The 20,271-nt window shown below is 38.1% G+C and overlaps 1 protein-coding gene across 15 annotated transcripts in view; it reads right to left on the reverse strand.

Moving 5' to 3' along the window:
• CFAP44 (cilia and flagella associated protein 44) overlaps positions 1 to 20,271 on the reverse strand; it is a 158,535-nt gene that overhangs the window by 37,170 nt on the left and 101,094 nt on the right. For 14 of the 15 annotated variants that reach the window (XR_010155709.1, XR_010155710.1, XR_010155708.1 and 11 more), the window contains 5 exons: positions 18,329 to 18,503; positions 9,974 to 10,151; positions 6,737 to 7,237; positions 4,151 to 4,354; positions 2,989 to 3,184 (listed from right to left, as the gene is read on the reverse strand). Coding sequence is in view for 12 of the 15 variants with exons in the window: in XM_009446166.5 (XP_009444441.3) it covers positions 2,989 to 3,184; positions 4,151 to 4,354; positions 6,737 to 7,237; positions 9,974 to 10,151; positions 18,329 to 18,503 (1,254 nt within the window). In the remaining 3 variants the exon portion in view is untranslated. The remainder of the gene's footprint in view (positions 1 to 2,988; positions 3,185 to 4,150; positions 4,355 to 6,736; positions 7,238 to 9,973; positions 10,152 to 18,328; positions 18,504 to 20,271) is intronic. The other variant, XM_009446170.5, reaches the window with a different exon arrangement.

The raw sequence follows: 20,271 nt of genomic DNA on the forward strand, positions 1-20,271 counted from the left end.
AGACTATTAGAGTGGTGAGGGAAGGAGGGGGGCATTGGCTGAAAAACTACCTATTTGGTACTATGCTCACTACCTGGGTGCAATATACCAATGTAACAATCCTGCACATATACCACCTGTATCTAAAATAAAAGCTGAATATTTTTAGAAAAAAAGAATGCAACAGGTGATATTACTACAGACCCTGTAGACACTAAAAAGATAAGGATATTCATGTATTAATTTGGCATCTTAGATGAAATATACCAATTCCTCAAAAAACCACAAACCACCATGACTCACCCAATATGAAATAGATCATTTGGGCTGGGCGCAGTGGCTCACGCCTGTAATCCCAGCACTTTGGGAGGCCGAGGCCGGTGGAACACAAGGTCAGGAGATCAAGACCATCCTGGCCAACAAGGTGAAATCCCGTCTCTACTAAAAACACAAAAAAATTAGCTGGGCATGGTGGGACGTGCCTGTAGTCCCAGCTACTTGGGAGGCTGAGGCAGGAGAATCACTTGAACCTAGGAGGTGGAGGTTGCAGTGAGCACAGATTGCGCCACTGCACTCCAGCCTGGTGACAGAGCAAGACTCCGTCTCAAAAAAAAAAAAAAAAAAAAAAAGAGAAATAGATCATTTGAACAGCCCTATAACTATTAAGAAAGTTGAATTTGTAAAACTCCCCCAAAAGAAATGTTCAAATCCAAAAGCTTTCACTGGTGAATTCTACTAAGTGTTTAAAGAATAATTACCACCAATTCCATGCAAGATCTTCCAGAAAATCAAATGGAAAAGAAAATTTTCTGATTCATATTAAGAAGCTAGTTTTTATTACCCTGATACTAAAACCAGACAAAGACAGTACAAAAAATGAAAACTACAGAAAAATGATCTTCATGAATATAGACAAAAAATTTCTTAATGAAATATTAGCAAATAGAATTAATCAATATATAAAAAGAATTTTGCACTATGCCGAGGAAGGTTTATTTCAGAAATGCAATTCTGATTTAATAATCCATAATTAGCCAATGTAATCTACCATATTAATAGGCTAAAAAGAAAATTACATGATCATGAATCAGTGTAGACAGGCATCTGACAAATTTTCATCCTCATTCATGAAAAAAATTCATGAAAAAGAGGAACAGAGGTGACCTTCCTTAACTTAATAGAGTATCTATAAAACACCTACAGGTAATATTATACTTAATATTGAAAATAAAGCAAGAATGTCAGCTTTCAGCACTCACATAGTACTGGATGTTCTAGCCATGCAATAAGGCAAGAAAATGAAATAGGCATCCTGATCAGAAATAAATAAATAAAACTGCCTATATTTGCAGACGAAATTATTAGGTGAAATTATTTTCCCATTATTAATAGCAAAACCCACAATTACTTTTGCACCAACCTAATCATCTACATAGAAATTCCCAAGGAATCTATCAAAACCTCTTAGAACTAATAAGTAAGGTTACGGGATATCAGCTAAACATGTAAAAATCTATTAGTAGCAATGAACATGAGGACACTGAGATTAAAAATACAGTATCATTTAAAATCACTAAAAAAGGGGCCGGGCACAGTGGCTCATGCCTGTAATCCCAGCACTTTGGGAGGCTGAAGCGGGCAGATCACAAGGTCAAGAGATTGAGATCATCCTGGCTAACACAGTGAAACCCCGTCTCTACTAAAAATAGAAAAATTAGCCAGGCGTGGTGGTGGGAGCCTGTAATCCCAGCTACTTGGGAGGCTGAGTCAGGAGAGAGGTGTGAACCCGAGGGCGGAGCTTGCAGTGAGCCGAGATCATGCCACTGCACTCCAGCCTGGGTGACAGAGCCAGACTCCGTCTCAAAAAAAAAACAAAAAAATCACTAAAAAAGGAAATAGGTGTAAATCTAACAAAACATGAACATGAATTATATACTGAATACTAGTATACAATTTTGATCGAAGAAACAGAGGTTCTAAATAAATAGAGATATATTGTGCCTTTTTTATTTTTTATTTTTTTTGGAGACAGGGTCTCACTCTGTCACCCAGACTGGAGTGCAGTGGCATGATCTCAGCTCACTGCCAGCTCCGCCTCCTGGGTTCACGCCATTCTCCTGTCTCAGCCTCCCGAGTAGCTAGGACTATGGCATATTGTGCTTTCCAATGGAAAACTCAATGTAGTAAAGATACCAGTTGTCTCCAAGTTAATATATACAGTTTTAACACAATTACTATCAAATTTCCAACAAGATTTTTTGTAGATATAAAGAAGATTATTCTAAAATACGGAAATATTAAGGAACTAGAATAGCTACAACAATTTTACAAAAGAAGAATAAAGTAGGAGGAGTTAGTCTACCTGATTTAAGGGCTCAGTATGTAGCTACAATAATCAAGACTGTAGTATTCGTGAAAAGATTGACACATAGATCAATGTAACAGAACCTAGAAATACATCCACACAAAGATGCCCAAATGATCTTGACAAAGATCAAAGCAATTCAGTCGAAGACAGACAACCTTTTCAACAAATGATGCTACAGTAAATGAAAAGGCAAGCTACACACTAGGAAAAAATATTTGCAAACCACATATCTGACACAGGACTAGTATACAGAATATATAAAGAACTCTCCAAACTCAACAGTAAAAAAAGCAAATGATCCTATTCAAACACGGGCAAAAGGAGACATTTCACCAAATGAGATATACATATGGCAAATAAACACATAAAAAGATGTGCTTATTAACTTAAACTACACTATGCTCACTCATACCAGATACACATAAACATGTGCACACATGTGCAAACAAACATGCACACAGATTAACTCGAGGTGTTGGAAGACCCTAAGGTTTATGTCTTCTCCTCTTTAGCCCCCACAGTGTCTCTACATTGTCTATGTTATAGTGAAAAAAATAAGGTATCTAATAGGTCCCTTAGTTACCTCTCTATTTCATGTTAATGAGAGAAAATGAGATCATATGCAAGAAAGAAATACAAACCAGCATCTCCTTCAACTTCTTTTTTCTTTACCCGCTTAATTTTCTTCTTTAGGACCTTCATGAGGAAGTTTGCAAATTTATTGTTTTCTCCAATAGCTGCTTGAAAACCAGCATAGAGTGCCTTTTCTTGCTCCTGGAGTTTGGTGATTTCATTCTTTTTCTCTTCCATCTCTTTAAGAGTTTCATTTATTTTCCACTAAATGAATAAAAACAAGGACAAATGATAAATATTTCTGATAAACCAAGTTCAGAGAGCAATGTACTTTACAATACAAGGTTACAGTTCACAAATATATTTTTTAAAACTTCTTAAAAGAAGTTTACATTTCTGATGTTTGCAGAGCCCTCCATTTATTGGTTAAAATTTTATAATTCCTTTGTAAAAATCAGTCATGTTTAGAATTAGAAAATCAGCTTTTTAGTGCTAAGTATCCCCCCAAAATCTAAATTAAATTGCTCCTTGAAATTCCTTAAATTGAATATGTGGATGTCAGCTAATATTTTTGCATGTGTAGTCTCAAAAACCAATGAATTTTTTGTATTGATATATAACTCAAACACAGAGACATATAATTTCTAGTGAAGCTAATATACCTAAAAATGAATGTTACTATTTAGCATATACTATCTGTTTAATAGAATCTTTCTTCTTTTAAAACAAAGCTAGTATAATTTATTTTCTGAAATTTAATATACAAATATAACAAATAAAGGAACCTCATTTCTTATGATATTCAATCATATATTACACTGAAGCTGTCATACTTAAGAAACTCACCAGCTTCTTTTTCAGTTGTTTTCATAAGGATAACATATAATCAAAACTCAATTTTATATCATAGCTTACTTTTTTGTTTAGGGAACCCAACTCACCAGGCTGGTGTAGAGTGGCACAATCAAAGGCTAACTTGTGAAAATTTTATTCTCCTACCTTACAGAATATCAGACCAAATTTACTAAAAAATCTGAATCATTTCTCTTTGACCATGAATACTAAAGATGGAGAGTAGGTAGGAATAACAGGAAAAAGGAGGAGGGGGAAAGAAGACAAGAAAGAGATGAGGGCTAGAACAAGTGGGAGATTTGAGTTAAGAAGAAAAAGAAATCAAGTTTCTCCATAACTAAGGGACCAGCCAGCTAGGATTCTTCTGCCCACTCATACTTGCATGTACTGTTCCTCTTTGTCTAAGGAATTAACACGTTCTTGAAGTACGTTCTCCTGTTTTTCAAAATTCTTCAGGAGAAGTATTTCTTGAAATAAGGTGACATGGTGCAGGTCAGATAATTTCATCTGAGTATCTAGTTTCAGTTTCTGATGTCTAAGGAGACGGAGTTCTGCATCGAAAGTGACAACCAGTTCTTTGATCTGAGATGGAAAAAATATTTGAGGATATGTTAGAAGACTAGATAAATGTATTTTTAAACTATCTAACAGTACTAATTTGTATGAAGTCATTTTTTATTATGCCCTTATGGATGGAGAATTGTGTGTGTGTATAGTCACAAAAATAAATTCATTAATGGCATTAAGTTTACATAAATTAATTTATTAAGTGGTAGGAATTGTGTAACTAGAAGTCCTTCCACCTATTTCTTCACCATTAACTAAGCCATCAATCAAGAATGCCCTTCTTGCTTTACTGTGTAGCTTATGAGCTCTCTGAGTGGGTAGTGTTTCTATCTGTCTCCTCTTTATTCTCCATAGTATCTCTACAATCCCTTTTATATAGTAAGCACAAATAAATACATTTCCCAACTTCTTATGTTGAAAATTTTCAAAACCACAGAATGGTAAATATTTTTAAATAGATAAAATAATCATGGAGCCACAAAAAACCTGTTCAATCTCTTTCTAAGATGGAAGAAATTAAGGTCAAAGGTACTTTTCCTGATAAGAGCCTAAGTATCCCAAGTCCTGGTCCAGACTTTAATCCATTACGGTCCTACTAATTTTAAGTCCTCAGTTTTGTTCTGATTTTGGTACAGCTTTCCCCCCAGTATCACAAAGGAGATGAAGAGGTCAAGAGAGAGCCCCAAGGGCTGATTCTCCTGAGGAAACTGGAACAATAGGAAGAGACAAACCATTCTATGTTTTTAATTAGTTTGTACGTGATAGGTGGCCTCAACTGTCAAAAGCCTATAGTAAGTGAGGACCCAGACTGGGGCTGAGGAGAGAAAGAGATCTGTGGGTTTGGAGCAGTGAAACTACCAGAGAAATTTAGAGAGCTATAAAAAAAAAAAAAAAAAAAAAAAAAAAAAAAAAAACAGAGAAGAAAAAATTAAACTTTTAGGGAACCATCGCTATAGACTATATGTTTGGGCTCCCCTTTAAAGCTTGTTTAACAAACTTGAATTATTTCTGCATTTATTTGGAGGCAGGTCTATATTTTCTTCAACGCAATACTATTCTTAAACTGGACCACATAGGTCTCCAAGTCTGTAAGGATTACACTTGTTTTATTCTCTCCAATCCCAATAGCCTATAAGCTTTGTGAAGATAGAGAACATGTCTTTCTTAAGAATTGTTGTATCCCTAATCCTATCTATCAGTGTCCCTGCATACAGAACACCCAATAAATATTTGTTAAATTAATAAATTAGTTACAATTAAATCAATCAAAACCTTTGACTGAATATCTATTATATGTTTGACATTGTCCTAGACTATGTGGAGGAATCAGAAGAAGTATATGTGGCCCTTTGCTCAAGAATTGTGTAATTTAATTTTCAAGACAATACTAATACCCATGAAACAGCAAGGAAAATTAGTCTAAAACATGAGATGCTTATTACAGGTGCAATTGGAGTTTAGAAACAAGGACAGCATAAGTAATGTGGGTGGAAAATGCTGGAGAGGGTTTGGAACTGAGCCATGCTTTGAATGATGACTCAACTCTGGAAGGAAGTCATTACTGGTGGAAGGAAGTCATTACTGGTAGAAGGAAACAGCAAAGGAAAAAGCACAGATGCAAAACTCAGAATGGTGTGGGAGGAAAAGGTGGAGTGGAGAGAGGCAAGAACAGTGAGAAAACAGGGCTGGACAAAGAAGAGAAAATGGTGAAGAATAAGGCTGGGAAGCTATTGAGGTCATCACCACAGGGTGAAGCTGGAAAGACACACTGAGGAAAGGGAATCTACATGGCTGACAGCAGAGAGTTATCTATCCAAGAAAGGTTCTTCTCCTTTCATATTCAAAGAACATCCTGCCCAACAGGCCCTAGTCTGGTCCTGAATTTCCTAGAAATAAAAATAGTCACCATTCCAGCTCCAGAACAATTTCAAACCCAGTAATCACCATAAACACTTCTACTAATGGAACAAACCACATATTAGAGAAAAAGGATGGTGTGAAAAGCAGAGGGTGCCCTGTTTCTCTGGAAAATTCTTAACTATGTTCCATCCATTATCTATGTTGCATCCATGATCTAAAAGCTGCTCCTCCACTTCCCCTTACGATGACTTCAGTTAGATGCCAAGTAACTGAAACATGGGCTTCCCCTTCACTCTTTGTCAGCTTTCCAAAACAAAAAAAAAAAGTTTAAAAGCTCTGTAGTTCTGGGAAGAGCACAATGATTTCCAGAAGGCCAAGGATGGGGAGGAAGCCAAGCCATCACTGAGTGGTGAGCTGGTCAGGGTTTGGGAAAGGTTCATGCAGAGAAATTTTAAATAAATAAACAAAAAACCTGACCCAATTTTTTCCCTTCTCTTCTCTCTTTCAGCTTTAACTAGGAACAGGTTCACCCCTTACCCTGTTGACCAAATACTGTTGCATGTACACGTGTTTAATCTCGTCTCTCTTCATAATTTCCAGCTCCACATCCGTTGGCTCTGCTTTTTCAAATTCCAAACACTTTGGTATATCTAGGCTGAATGTTGATGCCTTTGATGATCTAGATATTGAATCACGGGTTGTCAAATCCCCATCCTTTCCAGAAGAGAGCTTGAGGAATCCTCCAACTGGGCCTCCAGACCCTGTCTGTTCCACTCCGGGTGACTTTTCATCGTTACTTTTCATTTGCTGTTGCTTAAAATTCAGGAGAGTTTCTTCATCATACTGAAATCTCTTTTCTGGAACTTCTTCTGGGTGTATCTGAGGAATTTTAGGAATGGGTATGTGCTTGGATATGTGAAGAGTCAACTGAATGTTCTTCAGTTCTTCTACCAGGCACTGTATTTCCTCAACAACAGCCACCTTAAGGTCTCTAAGAGACAGAATGCACTTGTTCATGTGCCTTTTATTTCCATGGACCTGAAAAAAAGAAGAGGAAGGAAACAACAGTACAACCCTCTGACAAATAACTGTATGGAATATGATCTGCTCTTTTCCGTTGCTGAAAGGCCTAGCAAAAATTCAAGATAAAAATTCATCTGATTATACCTTTTTACCACCAAGTTTCCCTTTTCTTTAATATTTAGGATTTTTTCAATTTAGGCCCTCCAAGATGGAAGGACAGTCTACATATGACCTCTGGTATCTCTTGGCTTCCCACGATTTGTTCCCTCCAGCTGGCTCGTGTGGCTGAGTTCCCCTGTCCTCCTTTATCACTCCATGGAAGTCCTTCCAGGAGCCTTGTTCAAGCTGGATACTCTCTCCAGGGAGGAAGGGGAAGGCAATTAATTCATTTTCCTCCTGGAACTTTGAGTCCCTTTGACTTAGACTCACTTAGGGCTGCCCACCTAGGCCCAAACTACAGGTTAGCCTATTTTCATTCTGTATTTTGGCCACATGATTATTGTTAGTCTTTGTGTAGGCAAGGCCATGATTCTGAATTTCAGTAGCATGTCACACCAAGAGACTGCAGGATCCTTCCTTCATTCCTTCTCCATTTATCAAAGCCAAGCTGTGCCTCTGCTTCCAGGCACAGGGGCTATACAATCTCATTGCTCTTTCATTACCAGCTGTCTCCCTGGTCTGTGTTTTCTAAATGCCGTTCCGAGAGCCTGAGAGCACATGCAACCCTACTGTACTTCCTGTGTGCAGTTAGGCTACTAGATTGTCCAAAGGCCATTAAGAGTTACTTTGCATAAACATACAGTTTTTTAAAGATCAAAAGTCACTCCTTCAAGCAGTCTTAGAAAAGCTACATATATATTTACTATCTGCAACACAGAAAACTGTATCGAGATAGAGGAAATGTTCTGCAACTTGAAAATAAACCTTTAAATCACTAAGGTTTAAACTCAAAAGCCAGCAGTTGGGTGAATGGACAACCACCTGTGAAGTGTCTGAAGGACTGCAGATTAGGCCACCAAGAACAAACCCATATCACTGATGGCTGTAAGGCCTACCTCTTTAAGGAGACTCTTCACACATCAACTCTTTCTTTCTAGTTTTTCAAATACCACACAAACCTAAATACTGGCTGAGAAAAAAGACGAATAATACACCATTTTAAAAATATTTAATACTTTTCAATGATTTTCAATTTGACCATGACAATAAAGATCATTTATGGATTTTGACCATTAAATTAACCCTATGAGGTATACCAGACATGTCTTGTTGTTAATTGGTATTAATACTCTTTTTACAGATGAAATAAAAGGCTTAGGGAGATTTATATGACTTAGCAAAGTTCACATGGCTATTAAGTGGCAGAGATGGAAACAGAACTCCAGTCTTCTGACTTGTAGAAAAAGGTGTTCTATGTGATTTTATTTTAATAAAGCAAATTTCAGTGTAATGCAATTAAGTTGAAGATATCATACCTGCCCATCTCCTCTAGCTAGAGTATGAAATTTCAGATTGGATAAATTGTGGTCATAAGAACATTTCTCTACAATGATGTGTGTAACATGATGAATAAATAAAAATTACCTTAGAAGAACAACTAGGAAAACAATCCAAATGGTCATTACTAAAATGTCCAAATTGTCCATTTTGATGAGAAACACACAGTTATGAGTTATGAAAATGGATCTGTGAATATGAATTGCCAAGCCAGGACCCTTGTGCTCCTGGGATGCATCTCTTTGGTGAAACAGAAAAAGACACCCCTTCCTCAGGACATTTCATTTTCATTTGTCAGAAAATTATAAAATATTCAAAAATACTATTAATATAACTGTGATGTGATTGGCACCCTCTCCAAAGTGATGCCTTGAAATGTGCAACCTCCACAACCACATTAGGTTACGATGTATCGAGTTCTCCTAAAAGTAGTAGCTCAGATGACCTTTAAGCCTTTAAGTATAAAAAGTCACTTGTCAGTTCAAATGGTGATTAAGGAATTAATATAGCAGGAAGAGGAACTTTCATAAGAAAATGGGCATCAGAATGATCAGGATGATTGAAAGTGGTTTGGAGGAATGCGGAGAAAATAACAAAGAAATATATTAGTTTGTGAGCATTGAGTTGCCTAGAAAAGTTTGGAAGTCCTACAAAAAAAGGTTAAACAATGGCCTTTAAATCTAAGTCTTTGGTGGTCCATGGCAACGAAAAACTACATCCAATGAGGATTTGTTTGAATTTCAGAGGTTCAAAGTCCACAAAATATAAGCTTACCCATGAAACTGGTACTAAAACATGGTATTTTAAGGAAAGTTCAAAGACAGAAGGAGTCTTCTGAGAAATGCTAACTCAACAAAGATGTATTAATACTTCTAATAAGGCCACAGCTAAAAAAGAGATAGAGACATTCATCAGAGAGTCAAACTCCTACCTAGATTACCAGATATCCTTGATGACCCTGCCATACCTGTCAGGCAATACCCATCTATAACCCCCAGATACACTGTAAGTATTTGCAGCTGGTTCTTCCATATTAGCTGACTAACCATGGACAAATCTCTTGTCCTCTCTGGGCCTCAGTTTCCTTATTTGTAAAAAGAGGACATTCTAGATAATCATGGAAGTCTTTTCCAGTTCTAAATTTCTATGGTTATATATTCTTATTGACCAGATAGGGAAATGAGTGGTTTTAGCAGAATTTAATTAAGAACCCAGGGTGCCTTCTCCATTGTCATAAAATCTGTAGATAACTACCAAAGAATCTAGGTGTCCTAGTTCCTCTTCCTTCTTGGCAGCATTTATTCTCATGTGCTCAGGTATCTTGTAGTCTGGGGCTGTCTTCAGATTGAAATCTCCCATATACACCTGGGCTTCTTTGATGGCTTGAAGATCTTTGGGATCTTCATAGTCATCACCAGGTTTACTCTTGTATCTATTAGAAAAACAGACAACCCACACACACACAAATATGACAATAAACTCTAATTTGTCTACTTTAATATAGGCATATATTCAAATTTAATCATGAAACAAAAGTATAATTTCAAATCTGTGATGCCACTTTTGTCACAGAGCCCAAGCATTTTTTAAAAGTCAATTACTATTTTTAAAGTATCCCAAGCAAAATAATATACAGTTATATAAATAGGAACCAATCACTAGGTTGTACTGAAATAATCTGAATTACTGGCAGGCTTTGGTTCACTTCTAAGTAATTCATATTAACATTGTTATTTATTCTCTTGATATAAATTAAGCCTTGGAAATTAGGTGGGTTTTTTAATGACTAAAAAGTCAATTAAACTTTTTTTTTTTTTTTTTTTTTTTTGAGACGAAGTCTCACTGTGTTGCCTGGCTGGAGTGAATTGTGTGATCTTGGCTCACTGCAACCTCCACCTCCCAGGTTCAAGCGATTCTCCTGCCTCAGCCTCCCAAGCAGCTGGGACTACAGGCATGCGCCACCACATCCAGCTAATTTTTGTATTTTTAGTAGAGACAGGGTTTCATCATGTTGGCCAGCATGGTCTCGATCTCCTGACCTCATGATCCGCCCACCTCAGCTCCCAATGTGCTGGGATTATAGGTGTGAGCCATCATGCCCAGAAAATTAAACTTTTTAATTGCATAAGTGCTTGCTGTAAAATTTTCAGAAAAGGTATCTAGTTTAAGATGATAGCATGAGCATACATATTTTCCTCTCCCTCTGTCCCCAGATTCCCTGAAAATGACAGTATAGAAGTACAAAACATTGTAAATTATCAGAAAAGCTAAGAATGGAATAGAAAGCCATGAGCAAACCAGTGACACTGATCCATTTCTGGAAGACAAAAAGAAGATGAAATTACATTAATGAATAAACCAGACCAAACTATAGCCCAGAATACCCACAAGATAAGGCCACAAAAAGGATTGAATATTATCTTCTTGGTGAAGTCCCTAGAATGCTCCAAGCACAAAGAGGACAGGTATAGAGAGTGGAATGGAATGCTAGATATATTTAGCAAAATTAATTAAAGGATTGAAAAAAAATGCTTAAACCAGTTGGGCCCTCCCAAACTTTCCCACCTACACACATACGAAACAGTGGCAATCTTTATATCCAGACTAAAATTGAAGAATTACTCTCTACAGAAACTGAACTCTTGCTTTGGAAGCACTCAGGTATCTAAAGGTATGGGCTATCATAGTACCTTGGTACTAATAAAAGGCCCTTCACTGGGAGATCACAACATTCCTGTCTAATTTTTTAAAGTAAAGTCTACTAGCCAACATGAGCATGTACACATAGCTCTCACAGGAAACCCATACCATCTATTGTATTCACTGATAATCATTTACTTGTGTAAAACCGCACTAAAATGAAGGATTACTATTTTTAAAGAAAAGGAAAGGAGAAAGGGAGAAAGGAAAGGAAAGAAAGAAAAAGGAAGGAAAGAAAAAGGAAGGGAAGGGAAGAGAAGAGCTACTTCTGCCTCTGGCCATGTGAGAGTAACAGGGCCCATTATTATCCTCATAATATAAACAACCAGAAAACTGAACAAAAAATATATGAAACAACTATGGTCAGACACTGAAAATAAGCAGCATAAAACTGTAATTCTTGAGAAAAGTAAAAAGACATGATCCTTATTATCTCCTGGCTGCCGCAGAGAGGAAATTACCAGCCTGTGGAGTAGGATCAGGATCCCAAATACAGCCCAGTGAACTCACTGACTGAAGAGACAGAGATTAGAGTACTGGGAGGCCAAGTTTGGTGCTAAGAATTTGGGGAAAAGAGTATCAGAGGTACACAAAGAAATGCTTCTGGAAATCTACATAGCGCCTTAACATTTTGGCTGAGTATTAATCTGTACATGTGTAATGTGAACCACCATGAAGCTGGGCAAAGAACAATTCCTAGGAAAAGTACAATTACTGGGAAACTGTAGAACAAATAATTCTCATAGTTGACACATAGCTGGGAATCACTCATGTTCCCACCAACTGGAGAGACCTTGTTGAGTACAGAGGACATTCAAGAATAATCATAAAAAATCATGCTTCAAAGAGAGAAAGGCATAGAAGATATGAAAAACATTATCAATCATCTTGTCCTAATTGACATTTATAGAACACTACGCCACGCAATGCAAGAAAGCATACTCTTTTCAAGCACATATTGAACTTTTATGTAGATAGACTGTATATGCATGGCCATAACACAGTTCACCATAAATCTTTAATAACTTAAATTATACAGACTATTTTCTATTACCACAAACAACTAAATTAGAAATTTAATAGGAAGATATTTTTTAAACCCCAAATCTTTGGAAACTAAACTACAAGTCAAGGAAGAAATCACAAGGGATATTAGAAATACTTTGGACTAAGTGATAATAAATGTCTACCATATGAAAATGTGTAATGCAGCTAACTCAATGCTTAGGAGGAAATTTATAGTTTAAATGTTTATATTACAAAAGAAGAAGGGCATAGAATCAAAGCTTATACACAAGTTTACACATTAAGAAGCAAGAAACTAAAAGCTAATTAAATCTAAGTTAACTAGAAGGGAAGAAATTATAAAAATAATAGTAAATCAATGACAGAGAAAGCAGACCAAACAATATTTTAAAATCTATGACCAAAAGCTAGTTCTTTGAAAAGATCTATAACATGGGTAAATCACTAGCTGGAATGATCAAGAAAAAGAGAGAATATGAAAATTAACAATATAAATAAAACAGAGGGCATCAAAACAGATACTACAGAAATTAAAATAAATATAAGGGAGTAATATAAACTACCTTACGCCAATAAAATTGACAACTTAGATGAAATGCACAAATTTCTTCAAAGACACAAATTATAAAAACTAACTCAAGAAGAAATAGAACATCTGGATAGCACTATAACAACAAAAATTTTAAATTTGTATTTAACACTATCCCTCAAAGAATACTTACAGATGAATTCATCGACAAATTCCTTAGTAAAGCAGAAGAAAGAAAACAGAAATCCAAAAAATAGAACAAACAGAAAACAAAATATAGAATAGCAGATGTAAGCCCTAAATATAAATAAGTACATTAAACATAAATGGTCTAAATATACCATTGAATGACAGAAATGGGCAGCATGGATTTAAAAACATGACCCAATTTTATGTTGCCTAGTGAAGTTAGTAAAGACACTAACTTCAAATATAAAAGTATAGGTAGATTGAGGTAAAGGATGGAAACAGTTATATTATTTAACCACTGAATGCTTCCTAAGATAAGGAACAAAGTGTGGATGCTAGTTCTTCCCACTGTATTTCAATATAGTACTGGAAGTTCTAGCCAGTGCAATAAGAAAAGGAAATAAGATGCAAACAGATTAGAAATAAAACTGTTCCTGTTTACAAATGACGTGGTTGTCTACACATAAAATATCAAGAAACCTACCAAAAAAACTCTTACAACTGAGACAGTTCAGAAAGGTCACAGGATACTAGATAAACAAACAAAAATCAATTATATTTCTATGCTAGCAGTGAATGTGAACACATAGACACCAATATTAAAAACACAATACCGTTTAAAATTGCTCAAAAAAGAAATGCGTATGTGCAAATCTAACAAAACATGTATAGCACTTTTTATGCTGAAAACAGCAAAACACTGATGAAAGAAATCAAGATCTAAATAAATGGAAAGTCATACCATGTCCATGGATTAGAAGACTCAACACAATAAAGATACAAATTCTCCCCAAAGTAATACACTGCTTTAACATAATTCTTATTGAAATTATGGCAAGATTTTGTATACATATAGACAAGATTTTTCTGAAATTTATATGGAAAGACAAAGTAATTATAATGTCTAAAATAATTTTGAAAAATAAAATGAGAGGAATCACTCTACTGGATTTCAAGATCTATTATATAAATATATGAATCAAGACAATGTAGTGTTGGTAAGAGGATAGATATGTAGATCAACAGACTTGAAAGTAAACCCAGAAATAGACCCACACAAATATGTCCAAATGATTTCTGACAAAGGTGCAAAAGGAATTCAAAGGAGGAAATGTCTTTTCAACAAAAATGCTAGAGTAATTGGACATCCGTAAGAAAAAAACAAACAAATCTCAACCTAAGTCTGATAACTTATTTAAAAATTAGCTTAAACATAAAATGAAAAACTATAAAATGTTTAAACAAAAATAGGATAAAATATTTAGGACCTGGGGCAAGGCAGAGTTCTTAGACTTGACACCAAAATCAAGATTTATATAAGGAAAATTGGTAAGTTGGACATCAACTAAATTAAAAACTGTTGCTCTGTGACAAACTCTCTAATAAGGGAGGCCAAGTGCAGTGGTTCACACCTGTATTCCCAGCACTTTGGGAGGCCAGGGCAGGTAGATCACTTGAGGTCAGGGGTTCCAAACCAGCCTGGCCAACATGATGAAACCCTGTCTCTACTAAAAAAAAATGCAAAAGTGGTGGCACATGTTTGTAATCCCAGCTACTTGGGAGGCTGAGGTGGGAGGATCATTTGAACCCAGGAGGCAGAGTTTGCAGTGAGCCGAGATTGCACCTCTGCATGCCAGCCTGGACAACACACGAGACAATGTCTCAAAAAAAAAAAAAAAAAAAAAGAACAAACTCTGTTAAGGGAATGAAAACACAAGCTACAGACTAACAGAAAATATTTGTAAACTATATATCCAACTAGCATATAGTATATATCCAGGACTAGTATCTAGAATATATAAAGAAGTCTAAAATCTCAACAGTAAAAGAGCGAACAATCCTATTCAAATGTGAGAAAAAGACACGAAGAGTCATGTCACTAAAAATATATAGATGGCAAATAGACCAATGAAAATATGTGCTTGTCACATGAAACTATCTCATACCAGATTTTTTTTTTTAATCCCCAAATCTCTCTGCTGCTTGCAGAGCAGACTGCTTCTCAGTGTGTGTCAGGGTCTGATTGAAAAGTAACATAACATCTCTCCAGGAACGTTCAAACATTTGGGTGAAATTCTGGAAAGTCTCACAGGGTCATCTGAAAAGTTGCCCAGATTTCTCTTCATTTGCTTTAAGTCCTGTAGGGAGAAGGGGACCTTGGCCTTACTGGGCCCAAATTCACTGGGCATCTGTTGGAGGGGCAAGAGTGAGACTGGGGCTTGTTTAGGGTGAGGATTTCTAAGAGGGGCAAGTGAGGGGCTGAAGCTGGTTAAGGAGGTCAAGGTGGATCCGGAGGAGCAAGGCTGGAGGGAGCTGACTCCTCTGCTGGGGGTGCCTCTGGGACTCATATCTTTAATTCCCTGGGCTTACCCCTTGCAACCTGAGATGGCCAACAGGAGGGCTGAATCAATCAATCCTACACTGTTGGTGAAAGTCTGGATTGCCTTGCAAGCTATACAAAGCCTGCACATATGGGGCTTCAGACCATCTGTCCTCACATCCACAGAAAAATTCCAACTGCTGAATGGTATCAAAATGAATGGTTCCTTCCTGAGGCGAAGTCATCCTTCCTGTAAATCATAATTTGGCCAAACCCTTGTGCAGAGGGCTATGAGAGGTTTTTCCTCCAGATTCTGAGGGTCAAACAGTCCCAGTGGTTCAGGATACACTCCAGAGGAGTATAAGCTGGGGGTGGTGAAGAGAACTGGTTGCCCATTCTGAAAGACAGGGAATAGAGGCAGCCCTCCTTCCTTTCCTTCTTTTAGTGAAAACTCAGAGTGTGATGGAGACAGAAAGCTAGCATCCTCCTTTCACTTTCCATCCCTTATCTCTGAGCTGGCCATAGGTACCACTGCGGTATGTACCCATGAAGTAGGGGAAACCTGGAGAATAGGAATTAACCACCCTCACCTATGCCTCCATTTCTCCCTGCTGTCGGAAAACTGAGTACCCTGGGCCTGTTTATGCCATGAAGCATGGTCTCCTTCCATGGGGTGAGAGGTTTACTCGGCAGGAATTGGTCCTACTTTACATTGTGCCTGTTGCCTGGCTTTGGATCCCTCAGACCGGGATTTTCTTTCTAGGGCCTCAACCTGAAGCTTGGAGTCGAGGTTGGGACTGAAAAAGTATTTTAGAGGCTGTTTGTATCTATTTAGAGTGTCTCAAATGTGCCCTGCCAAATTTGCAGTTCTCAGCCAGCAGGGGCCATTCCTGTTAACTTTCTTATCAGAAACAGAGCTAGGGGGAGCCCTCTCACTTAGAAAAGGAAAAAAAGAAAAACAGTTTAGGGGGCAAAAAGAGGAGAGAGTCTGGGGGAAGAACCCCTTGCTTAGTGCAACTAAGCCTTTCTAATCCTTGTATCTGTCCCCCAGTTCAGACTAGATTGAATTCCTTGGCCAGGGGAGGAGAGGGTCAATTGGCGTGGTGGGCGAGAAGCACATGTCCATTGGCCCTGTGGGGTTGCGGCTACCATCATGGCTTTCTCCCGCCCTGCTCGTGACTGTTGGGCTCGACCCTTGCCTGCTGCGGGCATGCCCAGGTGCCCAAGCTGGGAGGAAAAAGGGTAAGGAGAGGTGCCCTGAGCCATGGATGCCTGCAGCTGTCAAAGTGGAGGCATACATGGCATCTCTAGGAACAGTTGGTCTGATTTTCACCTTCGGAGGCTGAGCCTAATGCTCATTTTGCTTAGTAACATTTCCACAGCCTGTAACAAAACTCAGAATATTATAAAAAAAGAGATAAGAACCATTTCAAAGACAGAAAAGAGACAAAGTCTGGGGGTTTCGACCTCCCAGTTAGGGTGGAGTTTTTAAAACTCAGTGAAGAGAAACAGAGCCTCTTGCCCACAGGAAAGAGAAAGGTGGCAGGGTTTTGAAAGAGAGGCAGACCCAAAAGTTTGGCATTCACTCACACTCACCTTCCGCAATCCCAGACGAGTCCCCAGTTTAAATGGGAAAGGTTCCCTTGTCCCCTTCGCAGGGTGTGCGATGGGGGTGTGGCTCGCTTCTTCAGTACCCCATTGCTCAAACCTCTAGGGGAGCATACAGACGGGCAGGCTGTGGGGCTCCGACCCCATGGCAGTGTCTAGGGGTGAATGTTTACAGCTGAAGCCCCAATGGGCGTGTCTTACAGGATGCTCTCTTAGCTTGCTGTCTATAGGCAGCCTGTGTTAACCAGCTCAATTAGACCCCCTTCCTTATCACAAGGACAGAGGGATTTCTGTATCCCGGGGTTTCTTGCCTTGGTGTACTGGAAGAATCGGATCACATGTGGGCTTGGAGAATGAGTACAAATTTTTATAGAGTGGAAGTAGCTCTCCACCAATGGGAGAACCAGAAGGGAGATGGTTTTTCCCTGGAGTTGGGCCACTCGGCAGCCCCAGCCCGACTATCCCGCCAAACTCTGCCTCGTCCCACTGGTCAATGGCCTGCCGGCGTGCTGGGATCTGTTGATGCCCGTCAGCGTGCTCTTGATGACCAGTTACTTGTGTCTTCTTCTGCCAATGTGTCCCTCATGATGTCCAGCCACTTCTGTGTCTGCCTGCTATGGTCTCAGGTTTTAATAGGCCCAGGATAGGGGCATGGCAAGCCAGGGTGGTCTTGGGAAATGCAACACTTGGGCAGGAAATGCCTGTCCTCACCTAGGTCCATGGGGATGGAGCCCTAGCCCGGGACCACGCCTTTCGCTACCCAGCACTTCCCTTCCTCCCTTCCATATCATTTAAAGGGACCACTCCTTTCCCTTCCCAGCACTCCCGTATTAATACTGGATTTTTTTTTTTAAAAAGAAAGCAATTAACTTCAGATGGTTAAAGATAAAGGTAAGAGCCAAAACTATAAGATGTTAGAAGAACATACAGGAGAATATGTTTATAATTTTGAGATAGAAAAGCATTTCTTAATTCTTAAAAATCATTCTGACTATACAGTATTATTAGCAAAATGGAATTCCTGGACCGGAAACTCTAAGGATTACAGAAGTTCTACCAAAGTATCACCACCCTAAAAGATCCAGCTGACCTGTTTATAATATCTCCTTCTTTGTTTTTATTGTTTTCACTTTTGATTTTAAATGATAACAATGTCAATAAATATAAAGATTTTTAAGATATATTATTTTGGGGCTCACATATTAAAAAGATTAGAGTTTAGGTAAAAAAAACTCACAGTTCCTCCCATTCTTTTTTTCGCTGTTGAATCTTTAGTTGTGCCCTTTCAGCTTTTAATATAAGTTTTCTCGTTTTCTCAATTTGATTTTCCACGATGATTTCACTTAGGGTTTTAGGCCGAAATTTCTTCCCTTTTTCTACTATTGATTCTTCTTGTATGGTAACACTCCCACCTACATAGAGAATCAACATTTTTCAGCCTTTTTTAGACATAAAAACAAAACTCTCAGATATTGTTTTTAACCTGCTGCATTAGAAAAAACACAGAGAATATATTGAATTTGTAAATCAAAGTATTTATTGAGCACTAGTTGTGGTGGCTCTTGCCTGTAATCCCAGCACTTTGGGAGGCTGAAGTGGGTGGATCACTTGAGGTCAAGAGTTTGAGACCAGCCTGGGCAACGTGGTGAAACCCCATCTCTACTAAAAATACAAAAATTAGCCAGCCGTGGTGGTGCATTCCTGTAATCTCAGCTATTTGGGAGGCTGAGGCAGGAGAATTGCTTGAAACCAGGAGGCAGAGGTTGCAGTAAGCTGAAATCTTGCCACTGCACTCCAGCCTGGGGAACAGAGTGAGACTCTGTCTCAAACAAAACAAAACAAAACAAAACAAAAACAAAAATGTATTTATTGACCAACTACTATGAATTCAACCCCATAATAAGTACTGTGGAATGTCAAAATAAAAAGATCTAAGCCACATTTTTTGCTTTTAAAAACCTTATTTAAAAGTTGGCAAGATAAGATATATATTAAACAATTAGAGAACATGATAAATGATGGTGGACCACTAACATGTTGGGAAAGAGTGTTTATGAGATGATGGTGGGGAAAAGGAGAAAAATCGAGTAAGTCCAATTCGATACATACAATTTGAGGTGGCACATACCAACTGAAGTGCTCTGAAGCCAACTAAAAAACTAATCAGAAACACAATCAAATAAATAATTTAAAAATTACTGGCTTTATGGCCAGGCTTGGTGGCTCACTCCTATAATCTTATCACTTTGTAAGGCCAAGGTAGGCAGATTGCCTGAGCTCAGGAGTTCAAGACCAGCCTGGGCATGGTGAAACCCCCATCTCTACTAAAAATACATTAAAAAAAAAAAAAAATTAGCCGGGTGTAATTCCAGTTACTCAGGAGGCTGAAGTACCAGAATTGCTTGAACCTGAGAGGTGGAGGTTGCAGTGAGCCTAGATTGGACCACTTCACTCCAACCTGGGGAACAGAGAGAGACTCTGTATCAAAAACAAATAAATAAATAAATAATTAAAAAAATGGCTGTAACAACTAACAAGTTTCTTTTGTTTCTTTTTTTTTTTTTTTTTTTTTTTGAGACAGAGTCTCACTTTGTCACCTAGGCTAGAGTGCAATGATGCAATGTTGGCTCACTGCAACCTCCACCTCTGGGGTTCAAGTGATTCTCCCACCACAGCCTCCTGGGTAGCTGGGACTACAGGAATGTGCCACCATGCTCAGCTAATTATTGTATTTTTTAGTAGAGATGGGGTTTCACCATGTTGGCCAGGCTGGCCTCGGACTCCTGACCTCAAGTGATCCACCTGCCTTGGCCTCCCAAAGTGCTGGGATTACAAGTGTGAGCCACCACACCTGGTCTACTAACAAGTTCCTATTGGGGAATTACTCTATTCGTGTTCAAGCTTTAGAGACATGAAAAATTAAATAATATGAGATATTTATATAGTTATAAATAACCATTTCATCATACTTCATATTTCAAATTTCAAATATATAGTGGTATAGAGAAAGAAGAGTTTATGTGGCCTGGGTGGTCATGGGAAGGCCTTATAAACAAAAGTGTAATTTAAGCTACATCCCCAAGAATTGGTAGAATTCAGACAGGAGAGAAGTGAAGAGGTCACTCTGGCAGGAGCCTGGGTGTGGAAGTGTTAGACATAATCAGGGAGCAGCAGGCAGGA

This window comes from Pan troglodytes, chromosome 2 (genome assembly GCF_028858775.2).
Source record: "Pan troglodytes isolate AG18354 chromosome 2, NHGRI_mPanTro3-v2.0_pri, whole genome shotgun sequence".
Lineage (NCBI taxonomy): Eukaryota > Metazoa > Chordata > Mammalia > Primates > Hominidae > Pan > Pan troglodytes.